The sequence below is a fragment of the Frankliniella occidentalis genome, unplaced genomic scaffold (genome assembly GCF_000697945.3).
Source record: "Frankliniella occidentalis isolate FOCC.00 unplaced genomic scaffold, Focc_3.1 Scaffold407, whole genome shotgun sequence".
Lineage (NCBI taxonomy): Eukaryota > Metazoa > Arthropoda > Insecta > Thysanoptera > Thripidae > Frankliniella > Frankliniella occidentalis.
Window position 1 is genome coordinate 170,697 of NW_026267529.1, and position 20,300 is coordinate 190,996.

The 20,300-nt window shown below is 45.9% G+C and overlaps 2 protein-coding genes across 7 annotated transcripts in view; one reads left to right on the plus strand and one right to left on the minus strand.

Moving 5' to 3' along the window:
• Positions 1 to 162: 162 nt before the first annotated feature.
• LOC113202311 (intersectin-1) lies at positions 163 to 14,678 on the plus strand. 5 transcript variants are annotated; one of them, XM_026416470.2, is made up of 35 exons: positions 163 to 332; positions 719 to 746; positions 823 to 979; positions 1,057 to 1,385; positions 1,467 to 1,625; positions 1,731 to 1,964; positions 2,065 to 2,122; positions 2,294 to 2,458; positions 2,539 to 2,777; positions 2,854 to 3,004; positions 3,087 to 3,348; positions 3,438 to 3,752; positions 3,839 to 3,964; positions 4,047 to 4,179; positions 4,280 to 4,368; positions 4,449 to 4,615; positions 4,690 to 4,811; positions 4,901 to 5,064; positions 5,241 to 5,354; positions 5,459 to 5,521; positions 6,163 to 6,186; positions 6,396 to 6,539; positions 6,631 to 6,796; positions 6,877 to 7,041; positions 10,894 to 10,997; positions 11,114 to 11,220; positions 11,301 to 11,373; positions 11,451 to 11,657; positions 11,742 to 11,825; positions 11,914 to 12,069; positions 12,174 to 12,308; positions 12,386 to 12,626; positions 12,718 to 12,798; positions 13,380 to 13,550; positions 13,641 to 14,678. In XM_026416470.2, exons 2-35 carry the CDS (start codon positions 731 to 733, stop codon positions 13,793 to 13,795), a joined length of 5,076 nt encoding a protein of 1,691 aa, XP_026272255.2. In that variant the 5' UTR covers positions 163 to 332; positions 719 to 730; the 3' UTR covers positions 13,796 to 14,678. The 5 variants fall into 5 exon arrangements, with proteins under 5 accessions (XP_026272255.2, XP_026272256.2, XP_026272257.2 ...); XM_026416471.2 differs by lacking the exon at positions 12,718 to 12,798 and adding an exon at positions 13,101 to 13,178; XM_026416472.2 differs by having other exon boundaries at positions 826 to 979.
• LOC113202312 (trithorax group protein osa-like) overlaps positions 13,973 to 20,300 on the minus strand; it is a 13,298-nt gene continuing 6,970 nt past the window's right edge. For both annotated transcript variants that reach the window (XM_026416476.2, XM_026416475.2), the window contains exons 2-5: positions 19,802 to 20,126; positions 16,255 to 19,411; positions 15,699 to 16,167; positions 13,973 to 15,603 (exon numbers count right to left, since the gene is read on the minus strand). In XM_026416476.2, the coding sequence (XP_026272261.1) occupies positions 15,271 to 15,603; positions 15,699 to 16,167; positions 16,255 to 19,411; positions 19,802 to 20,120 (4,278 nt within the window). In that variant the 5' untranslated portion in view covers positions 20,121 to 20,126 and the 3' untranslated portion in view covers positions 13,973 to 15,270. The remainder of the gene's footprint in view (positions 15,604 to 15,698; positions 16,168 to 16,254; positions 19,412 to 19,801; positions 20,127 to 20,300) is intronic.

Consider the following 20,300-nt stretch of genomic DNA (forward strand, 5'->3'; position numbering starts at 1 on the left):
TAATTTCAAAAACTAAATCCGAACAATGTTTTTTTATTGCCATTAAAAGTCTGAAATTTGCATGCTATCTAATCACAATGAAATGCCTATCAGTTGGTAACACATCCCCCTACTGCTCTCGACATCCCCCTGCCCCCCCTCACCCTAATCCTTGCCCGCCCCACCCACCCCTAAAGTGACAGAACATCATCCACCTTGCTTCTTGATCTAGGTGAACCTGTCGGCTAAATATTTTGGAAATTCTCCAGGGAAAGGAGAAGAAAGAGTGACTGATGATCAAATAAATTTAGACTCGATCAGAATATGACGATTATTGGACAGTAATTAAGCTGGTAAGGTATATTTCATCCGTGATCTACCTGACAATTTCCTTCCCCTTCATGTTTAAAAGGGTTGTTAGAATAGGGAACTTTTCACATTCTGGTGCTTAGAGTTTTCTTATGCAAGTTTTCAGGACTTTTTTTCTTTTAATTTTTTTTTATCTATTACTTCTGTATGAACCAGCGGATCTCGCAGTAAATGTGTTGAAGTGCTCAGGTTATGGGTCACCAATCAATATTTTGTTTATAGTTAAAAAGTTTTACATTGTGAATCAGTTTTATCTATTTCTATTCAATTATTTTTCTCGGTGTGATTTTCGTGTGGGATGCACTAATCTGATGTGTGTTTAGCTGCTAATTTTAATATCTCAAAAAATTGTTTTACTTACACTTTTCAGAGTTTTAGTAAAATGGCTGCTGCACCAGGTAAGATTTGTTTTTAACCCTTTCATTGGTTTGTCTTTGAATTTTCTCCATGTTAAGACTTATTCACTTCCCTAAGGAGCCATGGAAGCTTGGATAGTTCAGCCCCGAGAGCGAGCACGCTATGAAGAGCAGTTTCAGTCCCTCAAACCTATCAATGGAGTTGTTACAGGAGACCAAGCCAAAGGATTTCTTTTACAATCTCAGTTGCCTCCTCCAGTCCTTGGCCAAATATGGTAAATGGTCATCTCATTTCTGAACTGTATGTGTTAAACAACCCGGCTGCTATGATATCTTTGCTTTCCTTGATCAGGGGACTCGCTGACACGGATGCGGATGGAAAAATGAACATCCATGAATTCAGTATTGCCTGTAAACTTATTAACCTCAAGCTCCGGGGCTTTGAAATCCCCAAAACTTTGCCTCCTATAATGATCCAGTCGCTCGTGCAGACTGTTGCTCCGCCTGCAGTAGCACCAATGGCTGCACCAATGGCTGCACCAATGGCTGCACCAATGGCTGCACTGATGGCTGCACCAATGGCTGCACCAATGGCTCCAAAGATGGCTGCACCAATGGCTGCACCAATGGCTGCACCAATGGCTGCACCTGTTCCAGGTGTTGCACCTCTTTCTGGATCCGGTATGTGAGAAATATTCTTGCTAATAGTGCTGTCTTGTTATCAGTGAAATTTTGTACCGGTACTTATATACGTATTTCTAGGTATGCTGGATGGAGTACCCCCTCCCATTCCTCCTTTGCCTAATATGGCCAACCTGCCACGTATGCCTGCCCTGCCAACAGGCGTGCCCATAACAACTCAACCTATGCCTATTGGAGTGGGTGTCACAGGCGCCATCCCGCCATCAGTACCTCAGCCAGGTATGTTTATATCTCAGGATAGTTTATTCAAGAATCAACCACTTTGTATCTGTCGACACACAACATTTTTTCAAAACTGCAACTGGAACTTATTCTTAATTGCAGGAATGCCTCTCATGTCAGGTTCCATGCCTGGAGCGATGCCAGGTAATATTCCTGGAGTAGCGCCAGTGGTACCAGGTATGATTCCAGGGGTTGTACCATCTGCTCCTGGCATGACTCCTATGCCAGGGGTGACTCCAGTTTCTCCCCTTCCTACAGGCGCACAAGGTGTTCCAGTTGCGCCTTTGGACTTAAACAAACCAGCAACACCGTCTCTTACCGGAACTCCAACAAGTGGTAAGCTTCTGCAGCTTCTGAAACTGTGCATTACTTTTTGTTCTGTAAATTGCAAATAATGTACTCTATCTTTACATTGTCCTTTATCTTTTCTTCATAGCACCAGGCAGTGCCACAGGAAGCTACAGTGGGGAACGAATGGGATCTGTTGATCTTGGGTGGGTATTGTGTAGCGTACTACTAAAAAGAAATATCTATCTATCTATTCAGATGATTCCATTGGGGGCGGGTATGCCAGACAAATTCTGCAATATCAGCGCTCTGGGGATGCGTCTTAATTGTTTCTGTTTTTTGTAGAAATGTTATATTATCATTTGTTTTTATTCAAGGTTTGGATATCACATGGAATGGGCTGTACCCCACCAGTCAAAATTAAAGTACACCCAGTTGTTCAATACAACGGATCGTGCTAGGTCTGGTTTTCTTTCTGGACCTCAAGCAAGGAACATCATGGTTAGCACAGGAGTACACCAACGTGTTCTTGCTCAAATATGGTGTGTATTTTGTGAACTGCCTTTAAAACTGTATAAACAATGGAACATCTCAAGTGCACTTCTTCTTTCCTCAATTTTAGGGGTTTGGCGGATATGGACTCTGATGGTCGCCTCTCATGCGATGAATTTGTACTGGCCTTGCATCTTTGTGATATGGCAAAGGCTGGAGAGAAGATTCCTGTGCCTCTACCAGCAGATCTTATCCCCCCTGCGTTTAGACGACAAAGACAAGGGAGTGTTGCCGGAGCAGGTCCTGGAAATACCCCTGGTTCTGAAAAGGGAATTGAGCAGGACCCTGCCTCTATGCTCATAAGTGGTGGTTAGTTAAAATTCTGTAAGTTCTTCCTATTAGTGTGTCCTCCTAAGCTCCCCTTAACTTAGTTTTATCTCTGTAGTGACTTTTGAGGATAAGAGGAAAGAGAACTTTGAGAAAGGTCAAGCAGAACTCGAGCGCAGACGGAAATCACTATTAGATATACAGCGCAAGGAACAAGAGGAAAGAGAGCGTAAGGAACGAGAAGAACAGGAGAAACGGGAAAAAATTAGGTATTGTACTCCACTGGAACTAGAGTTTTACTCTATCAATTTTTATATTTTGGCTTTGATCTCATATCATTGTGTCCTTCAGATTGGAACAAGAACGACGACGTCAAGAAGAGATGGAGAGGCAGCTTCAGCGCCAGAGGGAACTGGAGCAAGAGCGAGAGGAGCAGAGGAAAGCTCAGCTTGAGCAGCGTGAAGCAGCTAGAAGAGAAATGGAGCGTCAAAGACAGCAGGAATGGGAAAAGCAACGCAACCAAGAACTTCAACAGGCTAGACAAAAAGAGCAGGAAAAAGTTTTATCATTAAAAGCTCAAAACCAAAAGCTTGGAATAGATCTCTCTCAACTTGTAAGTCTTTGAAATCTTTACTGTTATAGCTCTTTTAAGTAACCTTTGTTAGTGTTTAAATTTAACATTTTAAACTAAATTTATTTTAGAATGAAAAAGTTAAAGAATTAACCACTAAGATTAGTGAGACACGTTTGAATGTGGCTTCTATCAAAACTACCATTGATGGTATGCGTGGAACACGTGACACACAAATGAGTGAAATGCAGGCACTCAAGCACAAGCTAAAAGACCAAAATAACAGGCTTTTAATGGTAAGCCAGGAGAAAGCACGTCTGGAGAATAAGAACAAGATGAATCAGGGGCAAGATGATGACAACAAAGAAGCTTTGGCTCAAGCAGCAAGTGCCAAGCAAATTGCTTTAAAGCAACTCCGAGATAAAATTGCTGATCTTGAAAAAGAGGTAAATGTAGCTCCTCTAGTTTTTCAGGAAGCACCTTTGTGTTGAAAGTTATCTGAATTAACTTGAGCTAAACTTCTAAATTGTAGGTCGAGGTTAAATTAGAAGACATGCAAAACAACAACTCTCAGCTTGGTGACCTGAAGAATGAGCTTTCAACCCTTGTATCTGAATGTGAAACACTCTACGCAACTTATGATGAGCGACGCAATAAAGTTCGTAGTATATACTGTGAATCCTCTTTCATCAGTAAAATAATTTATTATTTTATCTTATACATCCTTTATTATGTTGTAGGTGCTGCAACTAAAGAAAAAGAGAAATGATCCTCTTGATGTCAATGCTGCATGGGGTAGCTCAGCATGGGACTCTGCGCCATCTTGGAGTGACGACACACCTGCAGCTGTTGACACAATCACTCCAGCAGCAGGTTGTCTTGCTTTTTATTTCCTAATTCCTCCAGTTCTTGAACTATGACTTCCCTTTAATAATTCCTCTGATAATTTTTTTGTTTTCAATCATTATTTCAGAGAGTGGTCTCTTACGGTACCGGGCTCTTTATGAGTTTGTGGCTCGCAATCAGGATGAAATTTCCTTCCAGCCTGGAGATATAATTATGGTTGTAATTACTTCTATTGCCTTTTCACTGTATTGTTATTGAAGCTAATTATTGATTGAGATTTGACCTATCTTTGTCAGGTTCCTGTTACTCAGAGTGGTGAGCCTGGGTGGCTGGCTGGTGAGATTCGGGGACACACGGGTTGGTTCCCTGAGACTTACGTAGAACCCTTGGACACACCAGCTGAGGCGGCCGCGGCTGTGGACGCCGCAGCTGTGGACGCCGCAGCCACAACAGCTCGGCTGGAGTACGTTAACTCCTCACAGTTTTGCTGCTATCATATCATTCTCTGTTTGACATAACTATTATATGATGTTATAGGGGTATTGCCGAGGTGCCTGAGAATGTTAGTGATGCAGGATCTGCTGCGGCGGATCCCTCTTTGACTGCAACACAAGCTGCAGCTCCACTTGCAGCCGCCCCAGAGGCAGTTGGTGATGGAGGTACAAAGGACTAGACTTTTCATTTACTCTTTTCCTCCATTTATCTTTTCATTTAAATCAACTTTGAGTCCTTTTGTTTCTACTTTCAGAGTGGTACATGTCTATGTACCCATATGACTCTGGGGAACCAGGGGACTTGTGTTTTGGTCAAGGAGAGATGGTATTAGTGGTGAAGAAAGATGGGGATTGGTGGACTGGAGTGATCGGTGATCGCACTGGAATTTTCCCATCTAATTACGTTCAAAAGAGTGAGGTAAGTTCTTGTTTTTAAATGTGGATGTGTGTTGTTTTGTGTTTGTTTGTTCTTGTTTATGGTGTGATTCTTTAAATTCAAAACTGACAAAATTCAAAGTTGTTAACATTAAACTTACTTGCACCCACTAACATGCACGATGACTCAATCCCAATTTTGTGTGTGGTGTGTTGTAGTCCACAGAGGGCTCTGCTCCTGCACCAGCACCCTCTGCAGTTGTACAGACTGCACCATCTGACATTTCTGAAGAAGTTGCAGCAGCTATGTCTAAATCTGCATTTGAATCACAGGTATAGTTTCACACACCAAAAAAGAAAGGGCAAGAGAAATTTAGAGGTAATTTGAATTTGCTATGGCTGTTTTCATTGTGTGTGGATCCTTGTGTTGTTTACAGTCTGTACCTCAGCAAGTGAAGCCTGCTACACCTGATTTTGCTGCTCTCAACCAATCCACTTTGGTAAGTTTTCTAAAAGTGCAGAATTTCTGCATTAGGCAAGCAGAATTCCAATTTTTCTCTGTAGTTTTCGTTTTACCACCATTTTTAATTACACCATACCATAATTGATTTGCCTGTCAAAGTTTTCCACTCTAAGGATATACATAGCTACCTACTTTGACTTTCTTCAATCACTTGCTTTCTCTAGATGGTATTTTATTGTAGAGCAACTAAGGCACACCATCTGTAGTGCATTCTTCACTAACCGGTAGTATCAAATATTTTGTCACAAAATTCATGCCGTAGTGCTCACCAACCTATCTCACTCATTTGCTGTAAATTTTGAGCACTTTTAGTATGTATCAAAACTTTCTTTCCCCTCCAAACCTGTGCGACTTGCTTGCTATGGTTTGTGAACTCAAGAGTATTGTTGGAAAGCATTCAAAAATTGTAAATTTTAATCTAAATCAATTTCAATTATTTTTTTTCTACGAAACACCTCACAAGTTGGTAAACATTTTTCAAATTTGAAATTTCTCTGCGTTTTTCACTGTCCTCTTGATGCATTTGATTGTTTTGACATTATGTGTAGTGCACAATACACTATTTTGAATATGCTGTGTAGTTGATTGTATTGTGTGATTCTTTCTCAACGGGGCCAGGCTGAAGAGGATGCTGACAGCAAGGTATTCCTTTTCCCAGTTATATTTTGTGCATGAAAGATTTTTTGCTCTTACATTTCACCTCTTATTCTTTCACTGACAAAGTTCCATTCTCAATCGAACAGTTCACAATCAAAAATGGCAAAGCCATGAAAATTTTGTATTTTGATTGATTGGTTCAAGATACTGCCAACAAAACCTCAAATAAATACTAATTTCCTTTTCTATTCTAGGGCTCAAAAGCAAAGAAACCAGAAATAGCAACAGTTCTGGCTCCTTATCAAGCCACAAGCGCAGAGCAACTGAGTCTCAACAGGGGCCAACTAATCATGGTGCGCAAGAAGACTGACACTGGTTGGTGGGAGGGAGAACTTCAGGTAAAGTTTTGTTCATTCTATATGTAGGTATTTGAACTTAGGCACAACGGTTTAGAGAAAACAAAGAAAAATATTTGCCATCATTTTTCAGGCTAAAGGCAAAAAACGTCAAGTTGGGTGGTTCCCAGCTTCCTATGTCAAGTTAGTGCAGAAAAAGTCTGGGCAGGACACTCCACCAGCAACCACAGTCACATCTGCTGCAGCTTCTCCCTCCCCGTCACCAACACCCATGAATATGACCAGGGATTCGGGACTTGGTAAGATAGGTTCACTAGGACAAGAATGTATTTTGAATTTCAAATGCTCGTTATCTATAAACATTCCCAATCGTTTACAGAAAAAGTGATTGCCCTCTATCAGTATATTGCCCAAAATGAAGATGAACTAAGCTTTGAAAAAGATGACACGATTACCATTCTTGCAAAGGAAGAAGCAGCTTGGTGGCGAGGGGAATTGAATGGCGTATCTGGCCTCTTCCCGAGCAATTATGTTGCCCCTCTCTGTAAGTAATTGTCTTTTACTTATCATCTAATATGGTAGTGGGGAATTAAATGTTAAAAAGTTAGAATAATATGAACAAGTGTCTGTTTTGTGGAGTTATATCTAATCTGCCATTTAGGGTGATCCCTGATGCCTTTGTTTTTGTGTTGTGTTGTGGACTTGTAGGAATTGAGTTTGGCGGAAATGGAGATCCTGAAGAAAAGTATGGCATGTCAACAGCTGCAGTGTCCCACTCTCCTTATTCTTAAGAGTATTCATGTCATTATACATTTTCCTCTTGGTTGTACGACTTTAGTATAATCTTTATCCATTCAAAGAAAGAACATTAATGCATGGATGAACTGAGATACTTGTTCTGAGTCCCTTACATGGACAAGTAAACATGCAATTTTTAAAATAATTTTCTGTTCAGCAGATCAAATGAAAACACCTTGTAAGCTTCCAAACATGTCGTTACTTCTCATTCTTTGTGAAATGTGTAGTATTTTGTTTGAGTCTTACAATCAAGTATTTTCTATCAATTTTGGAGCTATGTGTGTTTTAAAGCGCTTGTTTATCAGCTTTTGGCTTTAGTGATTAATTACTTTATGAATGTTGTATGCGTTACTTAAGTTTTCGGAGCTTTTAATTGTCTCAACCCTATGGAAACTAGTTATGCCCTGCAATGTGTGTTTAGTTAGGCTTATCTCATCTCAATTTATGTTAACCTTATATTGATTTTTTTTAAACCAATTGTTTTGAAGGGAGACATTTTCTATATTGCCTTGTTATTTTCAGTCTATTTTAGTGTACTCTGAATTGACTGACAGCACTTCTCATTGTTACATTGTTGTATGTATTTATCAATCCAATAGTTGATATTGTTATTTTAATTTTGTAGCTCTTTGGCTCTCTGTTGGGCTTGATTTTTTGAATGTGGCCCCTTACTTTAAACTGTCAATGCACCTGTATATTCTCTGTAAAAAAAAAAAAAAAAAAGAACTTTCAAGACATCAGAATCTTGTAGGGTTTTGTGCAAGGCCTCTTGCCCTGCCAAATACTTTTTATTACGGTGATGGGCCGTTTTTAGGTGGCAAACTTGTTGAAAGCGATAATTGCTCCATGAACTCAATTGTGTATTATTGTTAATTGTTGGGGTCCTATCCTCCTTATGACATTCCCTTCCCTTGACATTTTCTCTGCTCCACAGAACTGTATTATTTTTTGGTGATTGCCCCTGTCACTATGTCTTTTATGTTTACAAAATTTATAGGCTTCTACATTGTTATTTTTTATATAATCAGATGTATATTTAGTTGAGTAATGAATTCCCAGTATATTTTGTCTGTAGCTCTTAAACATCCAGTATAGGAAAATGTCAGCAGAAAATTTCATTGAAAATGTTGATGTGGCCTTAATGTTCTTGGTTTGTTCTTCATGCCCCGGTTTTCAATCAACCTAAGTCATGTCACCTTTTTGTTTAGGTAGATGATAAATTTTTCACTCATGCTTGTGATCTAAATATCATTGCTCTATTTTGGTAGACCAACATACCAACTTAGTGCTGGAATTTTGTTTGTGCCATAATCTTACTTTTTATTTGTTTCATGCAAATCAGCTTTAAAGTCATTAAAATACCTAGTGTATTAATCTTTGCACTGGCCTGCACCAGTGAAGGTTATGCTCACGAGAAGGTATACTTATTGATTGTTCCTATTCAAACAATAATGCTCTTATTCTTAGTGACTAAGCAGGAAATGCATGTGTTGCCTGTTGCTACACTGCCTCAAATTATAATGTGTATTGAACACTTACCATGCACATCAAGCCAAGAAAGTGGCTTGAATCTCTTTCAAATATCACAGGAAAAAACCAACAAACATTATTATAGACTATTTATAATCATGTAGGTTTAATATTTTTGCCTGAGAAACCATTGTCACAAATTCATCATCATGTGTTGTTTGTTGTTAAGTTACAATTATAGAGTATGTTATAGGCAATTTTTTGTTGACCTATGTTACTTCCCAGGCACTCTTATCAGACCTGTTGTTACGGTAATTTGTTATCAAATTATTATTACTTTTAAAGTGATGATGTGTGTATCGGGTATATCTTTATTGTGTACTACTTAGTCAGTTTTCTTAAGTCAGTAATACTGCCTCAGGAAATTTGTATATGGAAGTAATGAGATTATTTTGTGTGATAATCAGACAACTGCGTGACCTAGTTAACTGTGGTTTGGTCTTTGGACTCCCTTGTGCAAAGTAAAAAGGAAAGAGAGTTTGGATACCATGTGCGGAGACGCATTAATTTCAAAAGCAAACTAGAATCATTTCCAGTGCTTGGTTTATGAAATGTATTTGGAAAGCATAATTAAGTCATAGTTATGGTTTTGCTGTTTTTGGTTATTCACAGGATTTGTCCTTAATGCTTCCTTGAGGGAGTGAACAATAGACCAGTAAACACTCAAAGAAACTTTAAAAGAAAATGAAGCCTAGAGCTTTAGTAGATGTTATTGTTGAAGTTGCATTCCAGACCATATACATAAGTTTGTTATTGCAACTGTAGAATTTACATGTGCTAAGCACATGGTAATGCATCTTAATAAACTGATTCATTTATTTGCTTGTCTTTCATGTTGATGTCCCAAAAAGAACTTCTTACACACTTTAAAATGGTTTAAGTCATGTCATCAAGGAATCATATTGAAAAATTTAACTTACTGTTTGTCCATATCAAGACAAAATGGCAGATCTCGTACATATGTGCAAATGTATCATGAACACAATTTAAATTGAAGATGTAAGTATGCTCTACAACAATAAGTTTTGTTGGTTGGAATTTTATGAAACAATGTGTGTTAGAGAGCCTTACACATCTTTCAACAATTAATTTATTTCTCTGTTTTTGTTTTGATGGTTTGTTTTTGACAAGCATGCTAAAACATGCTCTACATGTATTTTGTTACCCAGCTTCAAGCCTGTTTTTCTTTGTTTTTTTTCTTTTGTTTTTAATTTTTGTTTAACTTTAGAGTGATTGTTCAGTTTTTGTGCTTCAGTATTTGTTTAGAAAGTATTGTTGTGATAGGCTTTCACCATTGGGATGCCAATCTTTGTGTCTATGTAATATATGAAACGCATGCGACCCATATCTTTGTGTTAATACAATTGACCCAATTAATCCGATTACCGCTGATATTCCTATTAATTGAATTCGCCCATCCTAAAGGCAACTAAAAGTGTCTTTTCAATATTTCTTAGAGATCCTGAATTTGCAAAATTTACTGACTAACTTAGCTATGGCCCTTATCTTTGTTCTTTTTCCTGAATTACAGTTGCATCTCTATATACTAAATTATTTTTGATTTGGCTCATTGTTTGGCAAGCTTATAGTTTTAGAGAATTGACTCAGGATTTATTTAGGCTTTATCAGCTTAAGGATCTTAACATCTTAACATGTTAACATATGAACAAGTGCATTTTGCATTATGTTTGATTGTAAAGTCTATGGTTTCACATCTGAATGTCTTTATATTCGCTAAAATGCCGACCAAAACATTCGGGATCCCTACAACGACCGACACCGACAGAATCGTGATTCATGGTTTCCTTGAAAGTTGTGTTAAGATCCCGCGAAAGCACGGATCTCTGCTTTCCATCGAACTGAAGAGATGGCAAATCTTTCTAAATGTTCCGGCTAGCACTTTTTACCAATTTAAACACATTCATAACTAAAAATCATTGCCATAGAGCTAAATATGGTGAAAATGCATCTGTTAATATGTTAAGATCCTCAAGCTGATAAAGCCTTAGCAATCACAATGTTTCTAAACTTTACAATTTTTTTTTCTTTTTCCGAACTTTTGTTACAGCCCTTAACCACCTGAGCATAATTGAAAGAAAAAGACAGGACAGTATAACTGAGCTTATGAGTACAGAGCAAGCTTACATTGATGACATGTCCATTGTTCATGAGGTAAGAAATACATTTGGAATATCTTTTTAGCCCAACTTTGCTTGACTGGTGCTAATTTACACAGCTCTATTATTTATAGTTGTCTTTGTACTTTTTTTATTTTATTTTTTTTGCAGATATTTGAAAAACCCTTGGTTCAAAAAGGAATTCTCTCTCCAGAACAAGTTCAAAAGGTTTTTGTTAACTGGAGGGAAATCATTGTGTGTAACTATATGTTCCTAAGGTACATTCCTATGCCTGTATCCATAAACTGTTTTATTTGTCTACTTTTTCCTCTCACAATATTCTTTCATCTATGCACAGGGCCCTCAGAGTAAGGCGTGATATGAGCTCTGGCGCAATAATCCGAATGATAGGTGACATTTTATGTGAAAATGTGTGTTCTAAAATTTTTATATTAAATCTTCTTTATTTGTCTGCAGTATGCTCATGTAGTTTTGCTTCCCTTGCTAGCTCCCGAGAATGAAGGTCTACATTAGATTCTGCTCCTGTCAACTAACTGCCGCATCAACTCTTCAAGATCTCCAGGAAAACAACTCAGAATTTCGAGAGGTGTCTCGAATTTGTCAAAGTGACCCCCGCACCATGGGTCTTCCCCTCAGTTCATTCCTCATCAAACCAATGCAAAGAATAACAAAATACCCGTTGCTTATAAAAAAGGTTAGAATGATACAAAAGTTATTGGTTTCTATCTTTTTCACCTACACTATGTCTATATATCTTTCTTTTTTTTTTTTTTGACAGATTTTGCAATATACAAGCGAACATCACCCTGATTACTCTTACATAGTGGAAGCTCTGGCAAAAGCAGAAGAGTTATGTAACCAGGTCAGTTAATGGTTAATGTTTTACATTAAAAAGTCTCATTTTTCTCAAACCTACTTCATTGTTCCCTCTAATTTAAATTTGTATACAGGTAAATGAAGGAGTGAGAGAAAAGGAAAATTCAGATCGCCTAGAATGGTTACAACAACATGTTCAGTGTGATGGTTTGAATGAGCAAATTGAATTCAACTCTCTGACAAATTCTCTGGGTCCAAGAAAATTTCTTCATCACGGTGTGCTTGTGAAGGTAATCAACCCTATTCTACTATATACATTTTGTAGACCTGTGTTTATCATAATTAGAAATTTTTCTTGCTTTGTCTGTTGTGTAAATTTTATCATCTTATGCAGGCTAAAAGTGGAAAGGAGCTTGTGGGATTCCTCTTAAATGACTTCCTCATGCTTACTAGACCCTCTAAGTCCCTGGCAGGAAAACAATTTTCATTTGATAAAAACACTGGAGTTCCTTACAAGCTATATAGAAAGGTGTGTGTTAACTTTAATTGATACTGTATTACTCTCCTTATGTATAATAATTACTTAATATTGTTTCCCAATTTCAGCCTATGATATTAAGTGATATTGTCATTACTGACAACTCTGGAAAGATCTCACCTGCCGAATCTCTATCCGACTGCAATGACACCAAAGAACTAAGGATAGACAACAGCAGTGATGCTAATTTATCTATCGTCCTCTTAGCTCCAAGTATGAATGAACGCAATCTTTGGATAAAGAAACTGGATCACGCTAAGCGGCAGTTTATGGAGAATGAACAAAGTCATTTTCGACGGCAGCAGTCCAGTAAGTCACTATACGTACTCTTGCGGGTTCTCAACTGATATTAGCGGACATTTTACAATTTTATCAATCAATACCCCAAATTTCTTGTCAGAACAAGCTCAGTTTGGCGCTGTAGGGCGCATCTTAGCGGTAGTCATGGGCGGCTCAAGTCTGAGCTCCTCTCACTCAGGGGGTAAGCGGTACATTACATTCGTAATAATCTTTTCAGCACAAAAATATTTGCATGACCCCTCCTTGATTTTATCACAATTGCTTGGTGTATTTTGCATGATTTTTCTACTGTAGTGCTTATGAAGCCTTTTATTCAAGCAATCCTTTCTTTTGGTATTCTCTTTGATAGGTCTCATGTCACAATAGCAGCTTATTTGTTTTTGGTAATTTTAGCCTATTACACTCGGGTTGTTTTCCTAAGGGTTTATCCAGCCAACTGTTTTCTTAGTTTTCTACCCTACCTGTCTGAACTGTCCTTTCCAGTGCGACAACATTCTCCAAAAGCATCTCTTCTAATGTCAGTAGTGCATGGGGACGAATTGGCTTTGATCAGGCCTTCAGGTATGAACTGCTGTTTCCCAAAACTCTTACTATGTATCTAACCCCTTATTTTTGCTTTGTTGCTGTAGACTTCGGTTATATGGATCTTTACTTTTAGTAGTAGAATATGGACTGGCATGAAAATCCTTTATGTTTGCACAGTATTTGCCTCTGTGGCTTCTCTTTGCTCATTAATCTTCACATGACTTCTTGGGCATTCAGGTAAATGCGAAGCATTTTGCAAGGTGACAATGGGATCTCAAGAGCATCGAACCAGTGTGGCTAGTGGTCCATCACCACAGTGGAACGCATCAATGCAATTTTTAGTAAAAGATTTGCAAGAAGATAGATTATGCATTACAGTATTTGACCGCGGTCATTTTTCTCCTGATGGTACTACTCTTGATTTCTTTTTACATTCTTTCTATCATAATCAAATAGAAATTAAGAAATGTGCTGATGGGGCTTTAAATAATGTTTCAGAGTTCCTTGGTCGCACTGAAGTCCGAATCTCAGACATTCTCAAATCTTCCTCTGAGACCCCTGGCCCCATTTCAAAACGTCTGATTCTTCATGAGGTTGAAACTGGTGAAGTAGAAGTCAAACTTGATCTTAGGCTATTCAGCAAGGAAAGGTAGCTTTTTTTGTATTATTTGTACCTTATTTTCTGCATCCTATGGATGTTCAATATTACTAGTAATCTAATATATCAATCGGTTTTGATTTCTCAATAGTGTAATATTATGAGATTTTCATGTAATGTGATACAAGCTTTGAAGTCCAAGGACTCTTTAACTGTAAGGAAAGGTTACAACTTGGCAACTTTAGTGGTTTTATTGTTAATTTCCTCTGTTATTCTGGCACTTATCATTCTTTGTCTTTGTCATTCTTGTTGATTATTTACCACTAGAAAGTAGAGGTAAACAGTATAAATATATTTACAGTTACAAGAATGAGAGAAAATTTGTAGCCTATAAGATTATGCAAGTTTTCTAAAGAAATATATTCTAGTTTACAGTTCTAAGCATGTATATACAAATGGATAAAAATAATCTAAATATTTAAAATGCATTACTCTACAATCAATAGTGTTTTATGATGGCCAAAAGGCACTTCATCACATGTTTATTAGAAACCACATCACAAATTATTGGGAGCAATTGCTTCCTTGTATCTATGGCATGGCGAAACTGAAGAACACATAAAGCCACAGTCAATAAATAAATAAATTACTTAGGTAATTAATGCTCTTTTCTTTTTATCAAATTAATGTAATACTGCTGTTTTTTTAACTTGTCACTTATCTATGATTTGTTGTCAAAATATGATTTTACTGTGGTTTGTTATTCACCCTAAATCCGTACAATTTTACTGATATTGATTTCAGTCTCTTAGCCTCTCTGGCAAACTTGCAATGTAAAAGAGACATGTGGAATTTAGCCATAAGAGCTCTGTTCCTGAGAATCACAGTTCGTCTTGTCAGCAGCAACCTTATGCAAGGAAATAAAAAATGTTTCCACATTTTGAAATATTTTGTTTGTCAAACATGCTCTTAAAGACATTTTTGACCTGTACATCTATCGACATCACAGAGTTGCTTGTGGCAGCGAGCAGCAGGTGCGCAGTGGGCAGAACCCTTGACAAACCCAACAGCAAGCAAGACCAACACCCGAAAAAGGGGGATCCGACCCCACTGCGGACGGCATTGCGTTGCCACCTTCCCCTTAATTGCACCAGCACCATCTAATTGAAACTGTTCGGTAATTCTTGACCACTAGATTGGAAATCTACGCTTATTTTCTTCAACCCAGCTGATCATTTAATTTTTATAATTGAAAGTGGTCAGTAATTTTTTACCACCACATTGGCGGAATCTCCAGTTATCTTCGACCCGGTTGATCTTTTTTTTATTTCTCCTCTGAATTGTGTTCTAAGGGATCGAGAGCATCGGGAAGGGGCGATGGCAACACCAGGCCTGGAACTACTACTGCTCCACCAGACTTGTTCTCTTCAATCGCATTGAAATCAAAGGTGGAGTCTGCCGGACACAGGCTGTTGATAAACATTCCTTTCTTTTCCCCTCTGACGCAGGAGTCGCTGGCTCCGGGTCCCCTCATCTCTCCTCCCGCTCGCCCGAGACGGCCATGGTGGAGGCGGCGGTGGCGGCGGGCGCGGCCGAGGGCGCCGCCTCGTCTGCGCTGTGCAGGATGGGCTTGAATCCTCCGAACAGCTGCGGCTTGAAGTTCTCGAAGTCGAACGCGCCCTCCGTGGTGCTGCTCTCCTTGATGATGTCCCGGATGTCGGCCTTGTCCACCGTGCCGGGGCGCATGCCGCCGCTCAGCACGCTCCAGCCCTCCACGGGGCCGGCCGGCGCGCCCGCCACTCCCCCGGCCCCGCCCGCCGCGCCCCCGGCCGACTCCACGCTCACGCTCGCCTGGAAGGGCGCCTGCAACGCGAACACCACCACAGCCCTGTCGGTAACCATTTCTCCGAAGGTGACGTTATTTTCCCTCGTGGGGTAACTTTACCGTCGCCACTCACCTGGAAGCCGTGGTCGTCCAGCTCGACGGCGGGCGGCCCGGACAGGGGCGGTGCGGGCGCGTCCTCCGAGTGGCGGTGGTTGCTCAGCGTGTGCATGACGGCGCCGACGGTGAACTCGGAGCCGCCAGACGCGCCGCCGATGACCGTCTCGTGTCGGCTCGGGGGGCCGACGGGGGACGGCGTCACGACCGTCTTCAGAGTCGCCGAGATGGGCTGCGCCTGCTGGAGCGCCACGGGGGGCGCGGAGGTCCCGGTGCCCAGGACGACCCTGGGCGGCAGAGTCGGTCCCGGTCCGACGGCGACGGCCTTGACGGGGGCGGCGGCGGCAGTGGCGGTGGGCGGAGGCCCGATCGGCGGCCTCTTTGTCGCAAACGGCAGGTAGTCCTGAAGGTAGGGGATCACGTTCACCTCGCTGTCGTCGAGCTTGTCGTACAAGTCATCCCTGCGTTTGTCCGCGACGTGAGGAGGCCTGCGGACACGAAAGAGGGAGAGAAAGAGTGAGCCAGTCAGGCGGCGTGAGGGGCGGGTAGCCTACCCAACACTCGCGAGCGCTCACCGGACGGACTCGCTGAGGTCACCCGGCTGCTCGATGGCGTACGGGAACTGGGCCTTGCTCGGTTGCCGGGCGGGCTTGAGCACCGGGTCGTCGCCGCGGGCGGGGCCGCCGTCGTCGGCCAGCATGAGGTCGTCCAGCTTGATGGCGTTGGCGCCGTGCTCCTCGGGCTTGGGCGGCACGGGCGCGCCGTGCTCTACGGGGTACACGAGGAACACGGGGGCGGCGCCGGGGGGTCGGTCCGCGCCGGCGGGGAGGTCGGCTCGCGAGAGCACACGGTGCGTGGGGCCCACGCCTCGCTGCTGCATCATCTGGAGCGTGGCCACGCGCCTGCTGGCCGCCATGGGGCCCGCCATGGGGCCCGCGCCCACGGGCAGCCCCGAGCGGCGGTGCGGCTGCGGCCGCGCGGGGTGCGGGCCTGCGGGGTGCGGCCCCTCGGGCTGCTCGTTGTGCCGGTTCACCCTGAGCAGCGGCTGCAGCCCCGCGGGGTGCGGCGCCGCGGGCAGCACCGAGTGCGGCCTGCCCTCGCCGGCGCGCTCCATGAGGGGCATGCGCTGCGGCTGCAGCCCCGTAGGGAGCGGCTGCGGCTGGTACTGCTGCACCTGCAGCGGGCCCAGCGGCCGCCCGCCCATGCCGCCCATGCCCAGCATGTGCTGCTCCGGGTGGCCGCTCAGGCGCGCGTTGGGTCGGAACTGCGGCAGGATGTTGGGCAGGCTGCCGTCGGGCTTGAGCTTGTAGCCCGGCGGCGCCTGCATGGGACCGCCCATGGGACCCATGCCGGGCGGGGGCACCCGCGGCCCGAGCGGCAGGGTGTCGTGCTTGGGCCTTAGGCCTTGCTGCTGGCCCACCCCCTGTGCGTGAGGCTGTCCGTGAGGCTGTCCGTGGGGCTGTCCGTGAGTCTGTCCGTGAGTCTGTCCGTGAGTCTGTCCATGGGGCTGTCCGTGCTGTTGTCCGTGAGTCTGTCCGTGCTGTTGTCCGTGAGTCTGTCCGTGCAGCTGTCCCTGCGGCTGTCCCTGGGGCTGTCCCTGCGGCTGGTACGGCTTGCGGCCGGCGTTCTCCCAGTGCGGGCGCGGCCAGTCGTTGGTGGGCTGGGGGTTGCGGTTCTTGCCCGGGTCGGCGGGCGGTACCAGGTCGGTGGCGAGGTCCGGCGCGGGCGCGGCGCCGGGCGGCAGCTCGTAGGCGGGCTGCTGCTCGGAGCCCTCGCGGTCCGAGTCCAGCGGGGGGCTCATGTCCAGGCCGGGCGGTGGCGGCGTGGGCTTGGGCAAGGCGGGCCGGCGCTGTGGCGGCGGCGCGTCCATGACCTGGCCCTGGCCGACGCCCTGGGGCGCGCCGCGGGGCGGCCCGAACTGGCCCCCGGATGGGTGCTGGAAGGAGCCGTGCACGACGATCTCCTTGGTGTCCTGCAGCTCGGCTACCCTCTTGTCATCAGGGAAAACCACGCGGTTGGTCGAGCTCTCCGGCACGGGCGCTTTGGTCGTTTGCTGCTGTGGTGGCTGTTGCTGTTGCTGCTTCTGGGGCTTGTCGAGCTTCTCTGCGGGCGCCACCTCCTCCCTCTCGGGTGCGGCGGTGGCGGGGGGCGCGGGCGCAGGCGCGGGTGCGGGCGGCTGCCTGAACGGCCCCGGGGGGTTGGGGCGCGGCGGCTCGACGCCGGGGAAGCGGGGCGGCTGCGGCGGTCGGAGCTGCTGCGCCGAGGGCGGCTGGAAGGAGAAGGACACGTAGTTGTTGTCGCCTCCCGCGTCCGTGATGAGGTCGCCGTAGCCCGAGGGCGGCCCGGACGGCGGCAGCGGGTAGGGCGGCATCGGCCCGGGCGGCCCGGGGCGGCGGTCGTACAGGGGGCGGAAGGGCTGGTTGGCCGCCATGCCATAGGGGCTGTCCCGCGGGGGCGGCGGTGGCGGCGCCTGCTGCAGGATCTGCTGGGGACGCGGACGAGTGGGCTGCCTCGATGGGGGCGGCTGAGGCTGCGACTGCGGCGGTCTGACAGACTGCTCAAACACCACCTTGTTGCTGGGGGCGGCCACTCGCTCCGGGACCAGCATCACGTTGGCCGTGGTGGCCGCCGGCGTTGTGGTCGAGGTGGTGGTCGGCGCCGCCGTGCTGGTCGTGGTGCTGGGCGCGGTGGTCGTTGTCGTGCTGGGCTTGGGCGTGGTCGTCGTGGAGGGTTCGGCAGGGCTCGCCGTTACCACGACGGGCTTGCGGTTGAAGGGCTTGAGGATCATGACGGTGGACAGCTGCGGGCGGCGCGTGGTCGGCCTGAACGTTGTGACCATGGTGGTGGTCGTGGCTGGTGCCGGGGTGGTCGTGGTCGTAGTCGTGGTCGTAGTCGGCGTCGTCGAGGGCGTCGTGGCCACGGTGGTGGACGGGGAGGTCGGGGGCGCGTCGGACGTGGACAGCGCTGGGGCCTGGTGCGCGTTCTGGGGCCTCGCGGACATGACGGGCGCCGCGGGCTCCTCGTCCTCGTAGCTGTAGTCGCCGCCGTAGTCAGGCTGCTCGGGCTGCGGCGGCGGCTTGGCGGGCTTCATGCCGTACGAGCCGTGCGGCGGCTCGATGTTCTCCGCTGGGCCTGACGGCCCGGACGGATAGGAGGGCTGCTCGGCCTCGGGGTACTCCTCGGACTCGAGGAGCGACCAGAAGGACGACGCCGTGGTGGGTTTTGGTCTCTGCGTCGGCCTCGGCGTCGGTCTCTGCGTCGGCCTCGGCGTTGGTCTAGCCGTTGTTGGCCTCGGCGTGGTTGTCGTCGTGGTCACCGTGGTCGTCGTCGTGGCCCTCCTGGTGGTGGGTGCGGGCGTGGTGGTCGTCGTGGTCGAGGTCGTCGGCGCGGTGGGCACCGGCGTGGTGGTCGTGGTCGTGGTGGGCAGCGTGTAGTACTGCGGCGACGGCTTGGTGCTCGGCGGCGTGTACGGCTTGTGGTTCTTGATGCTGCCCGTGGTCGACGAGGCCCCGATGCCCTGCACCTTGGTGTTGGAGTAGGAGCTCGAGATGAGTGGGTACTTGTCGCCGGCGCTCGAGTACTTGACGGGCAGGTTGAGGAAGTCGTGGAAGTTGGGGGTGACGATCTTGAGCGCGCCCTGCGAGTCCAGGTCGTTGGGCCGGCCGCGCGTCCCCGCCGTGTCCTTGCGGTCGATGCCGTCGTGGGCCTGCTCGTAGTCGTCGTAGTCCACGGCTGCGCTCAGCGGCGGACAGAGGGGAAACAGCCGAGAATGAACGCCACGCGGAGAAAATGCGGAAAAATGAAACTCTCTTTTACGGTTAACGGTGCCATATGGCCACGCCCCGGCGAGAGAGCTCCCCTTTTCCATCCTGTGCGATACAGTACATATAGCCAACACAGCACGCGACCACCGCGCACACCACCTGGCTAATGGTGCCATAAAAGGGAGCCCCCATCTCAAGGGACTTTAATTTTGTAAGATTTTTTAAAGCTGAATATTTCTTTAAAAGATTTGATTTTTTTTTCAATTGTTCTAGAAATATTTCAATATTTTCGAAAATATCTGTAATAGTTTCCAATATTTCCGAGAAAAATTCGGAGATTAAAATCCCCTTGACTCACCTGGGTCCCTGACGGGCGGCGCGGCGGGCTCCGCCTTGGTCGCACTCAGGTCCAGCTGGCCCGTCACGGGGTCCTTGTCCACGAAGAAGGGCTTACCGCCGTTGAGGACCGCGGGTCCGACCAGGGCCGCGCTCAGCGGCGGCAGGTCGGCGGCGTCCTCGTCCAGGACGAACTCCGAGTCGCGGGCCTCCATGGGCATCTGGTCGGCGGGCGCTCCGAGGACGGCGTCGCTAGTCGGTCCGGCGGGCCCGCTGGGCGCGCCCAGGGCGGCCGCGGCCAGCGCCAGGACGGCGACGACGAGCCGCCATGGCGGCCGCATCGCGCTCTGGACAACACAAGAGAGCTACTGTGTAAACGACGGTTTGCTGACCTGCCCTCTGCAAAGTCTGCTCGCCAACAGCTCATTCTCATTCTCTGGCGGCGCGTAAGTAGGCAAACGTGGAGAGAGGAAACAAAACGCTGGACTCTTGCCGCGCGGTTTTCTCTCCTCCCCCCCCCC

Bases quoted from the DNA above. Each gene is read 5' to 3' on its own strand.
- LOC113202311 (XM_026416470.2), top strand. The intron at 1,965-2,064 runs GTAAGCTTCTGC...TTTTCTTCATAG, and splicing joins TACCGGAACTCCAACAAGTG to CACCAGGCAGTGCCACAGGA. The intron at 7,042-10,893 runs GTAAGTAATTGT...CTTTTGTTACAG, and splicing joins CAATTATGTTGCCCCTCTCT to CCCTTAACCACCTGAGCATA.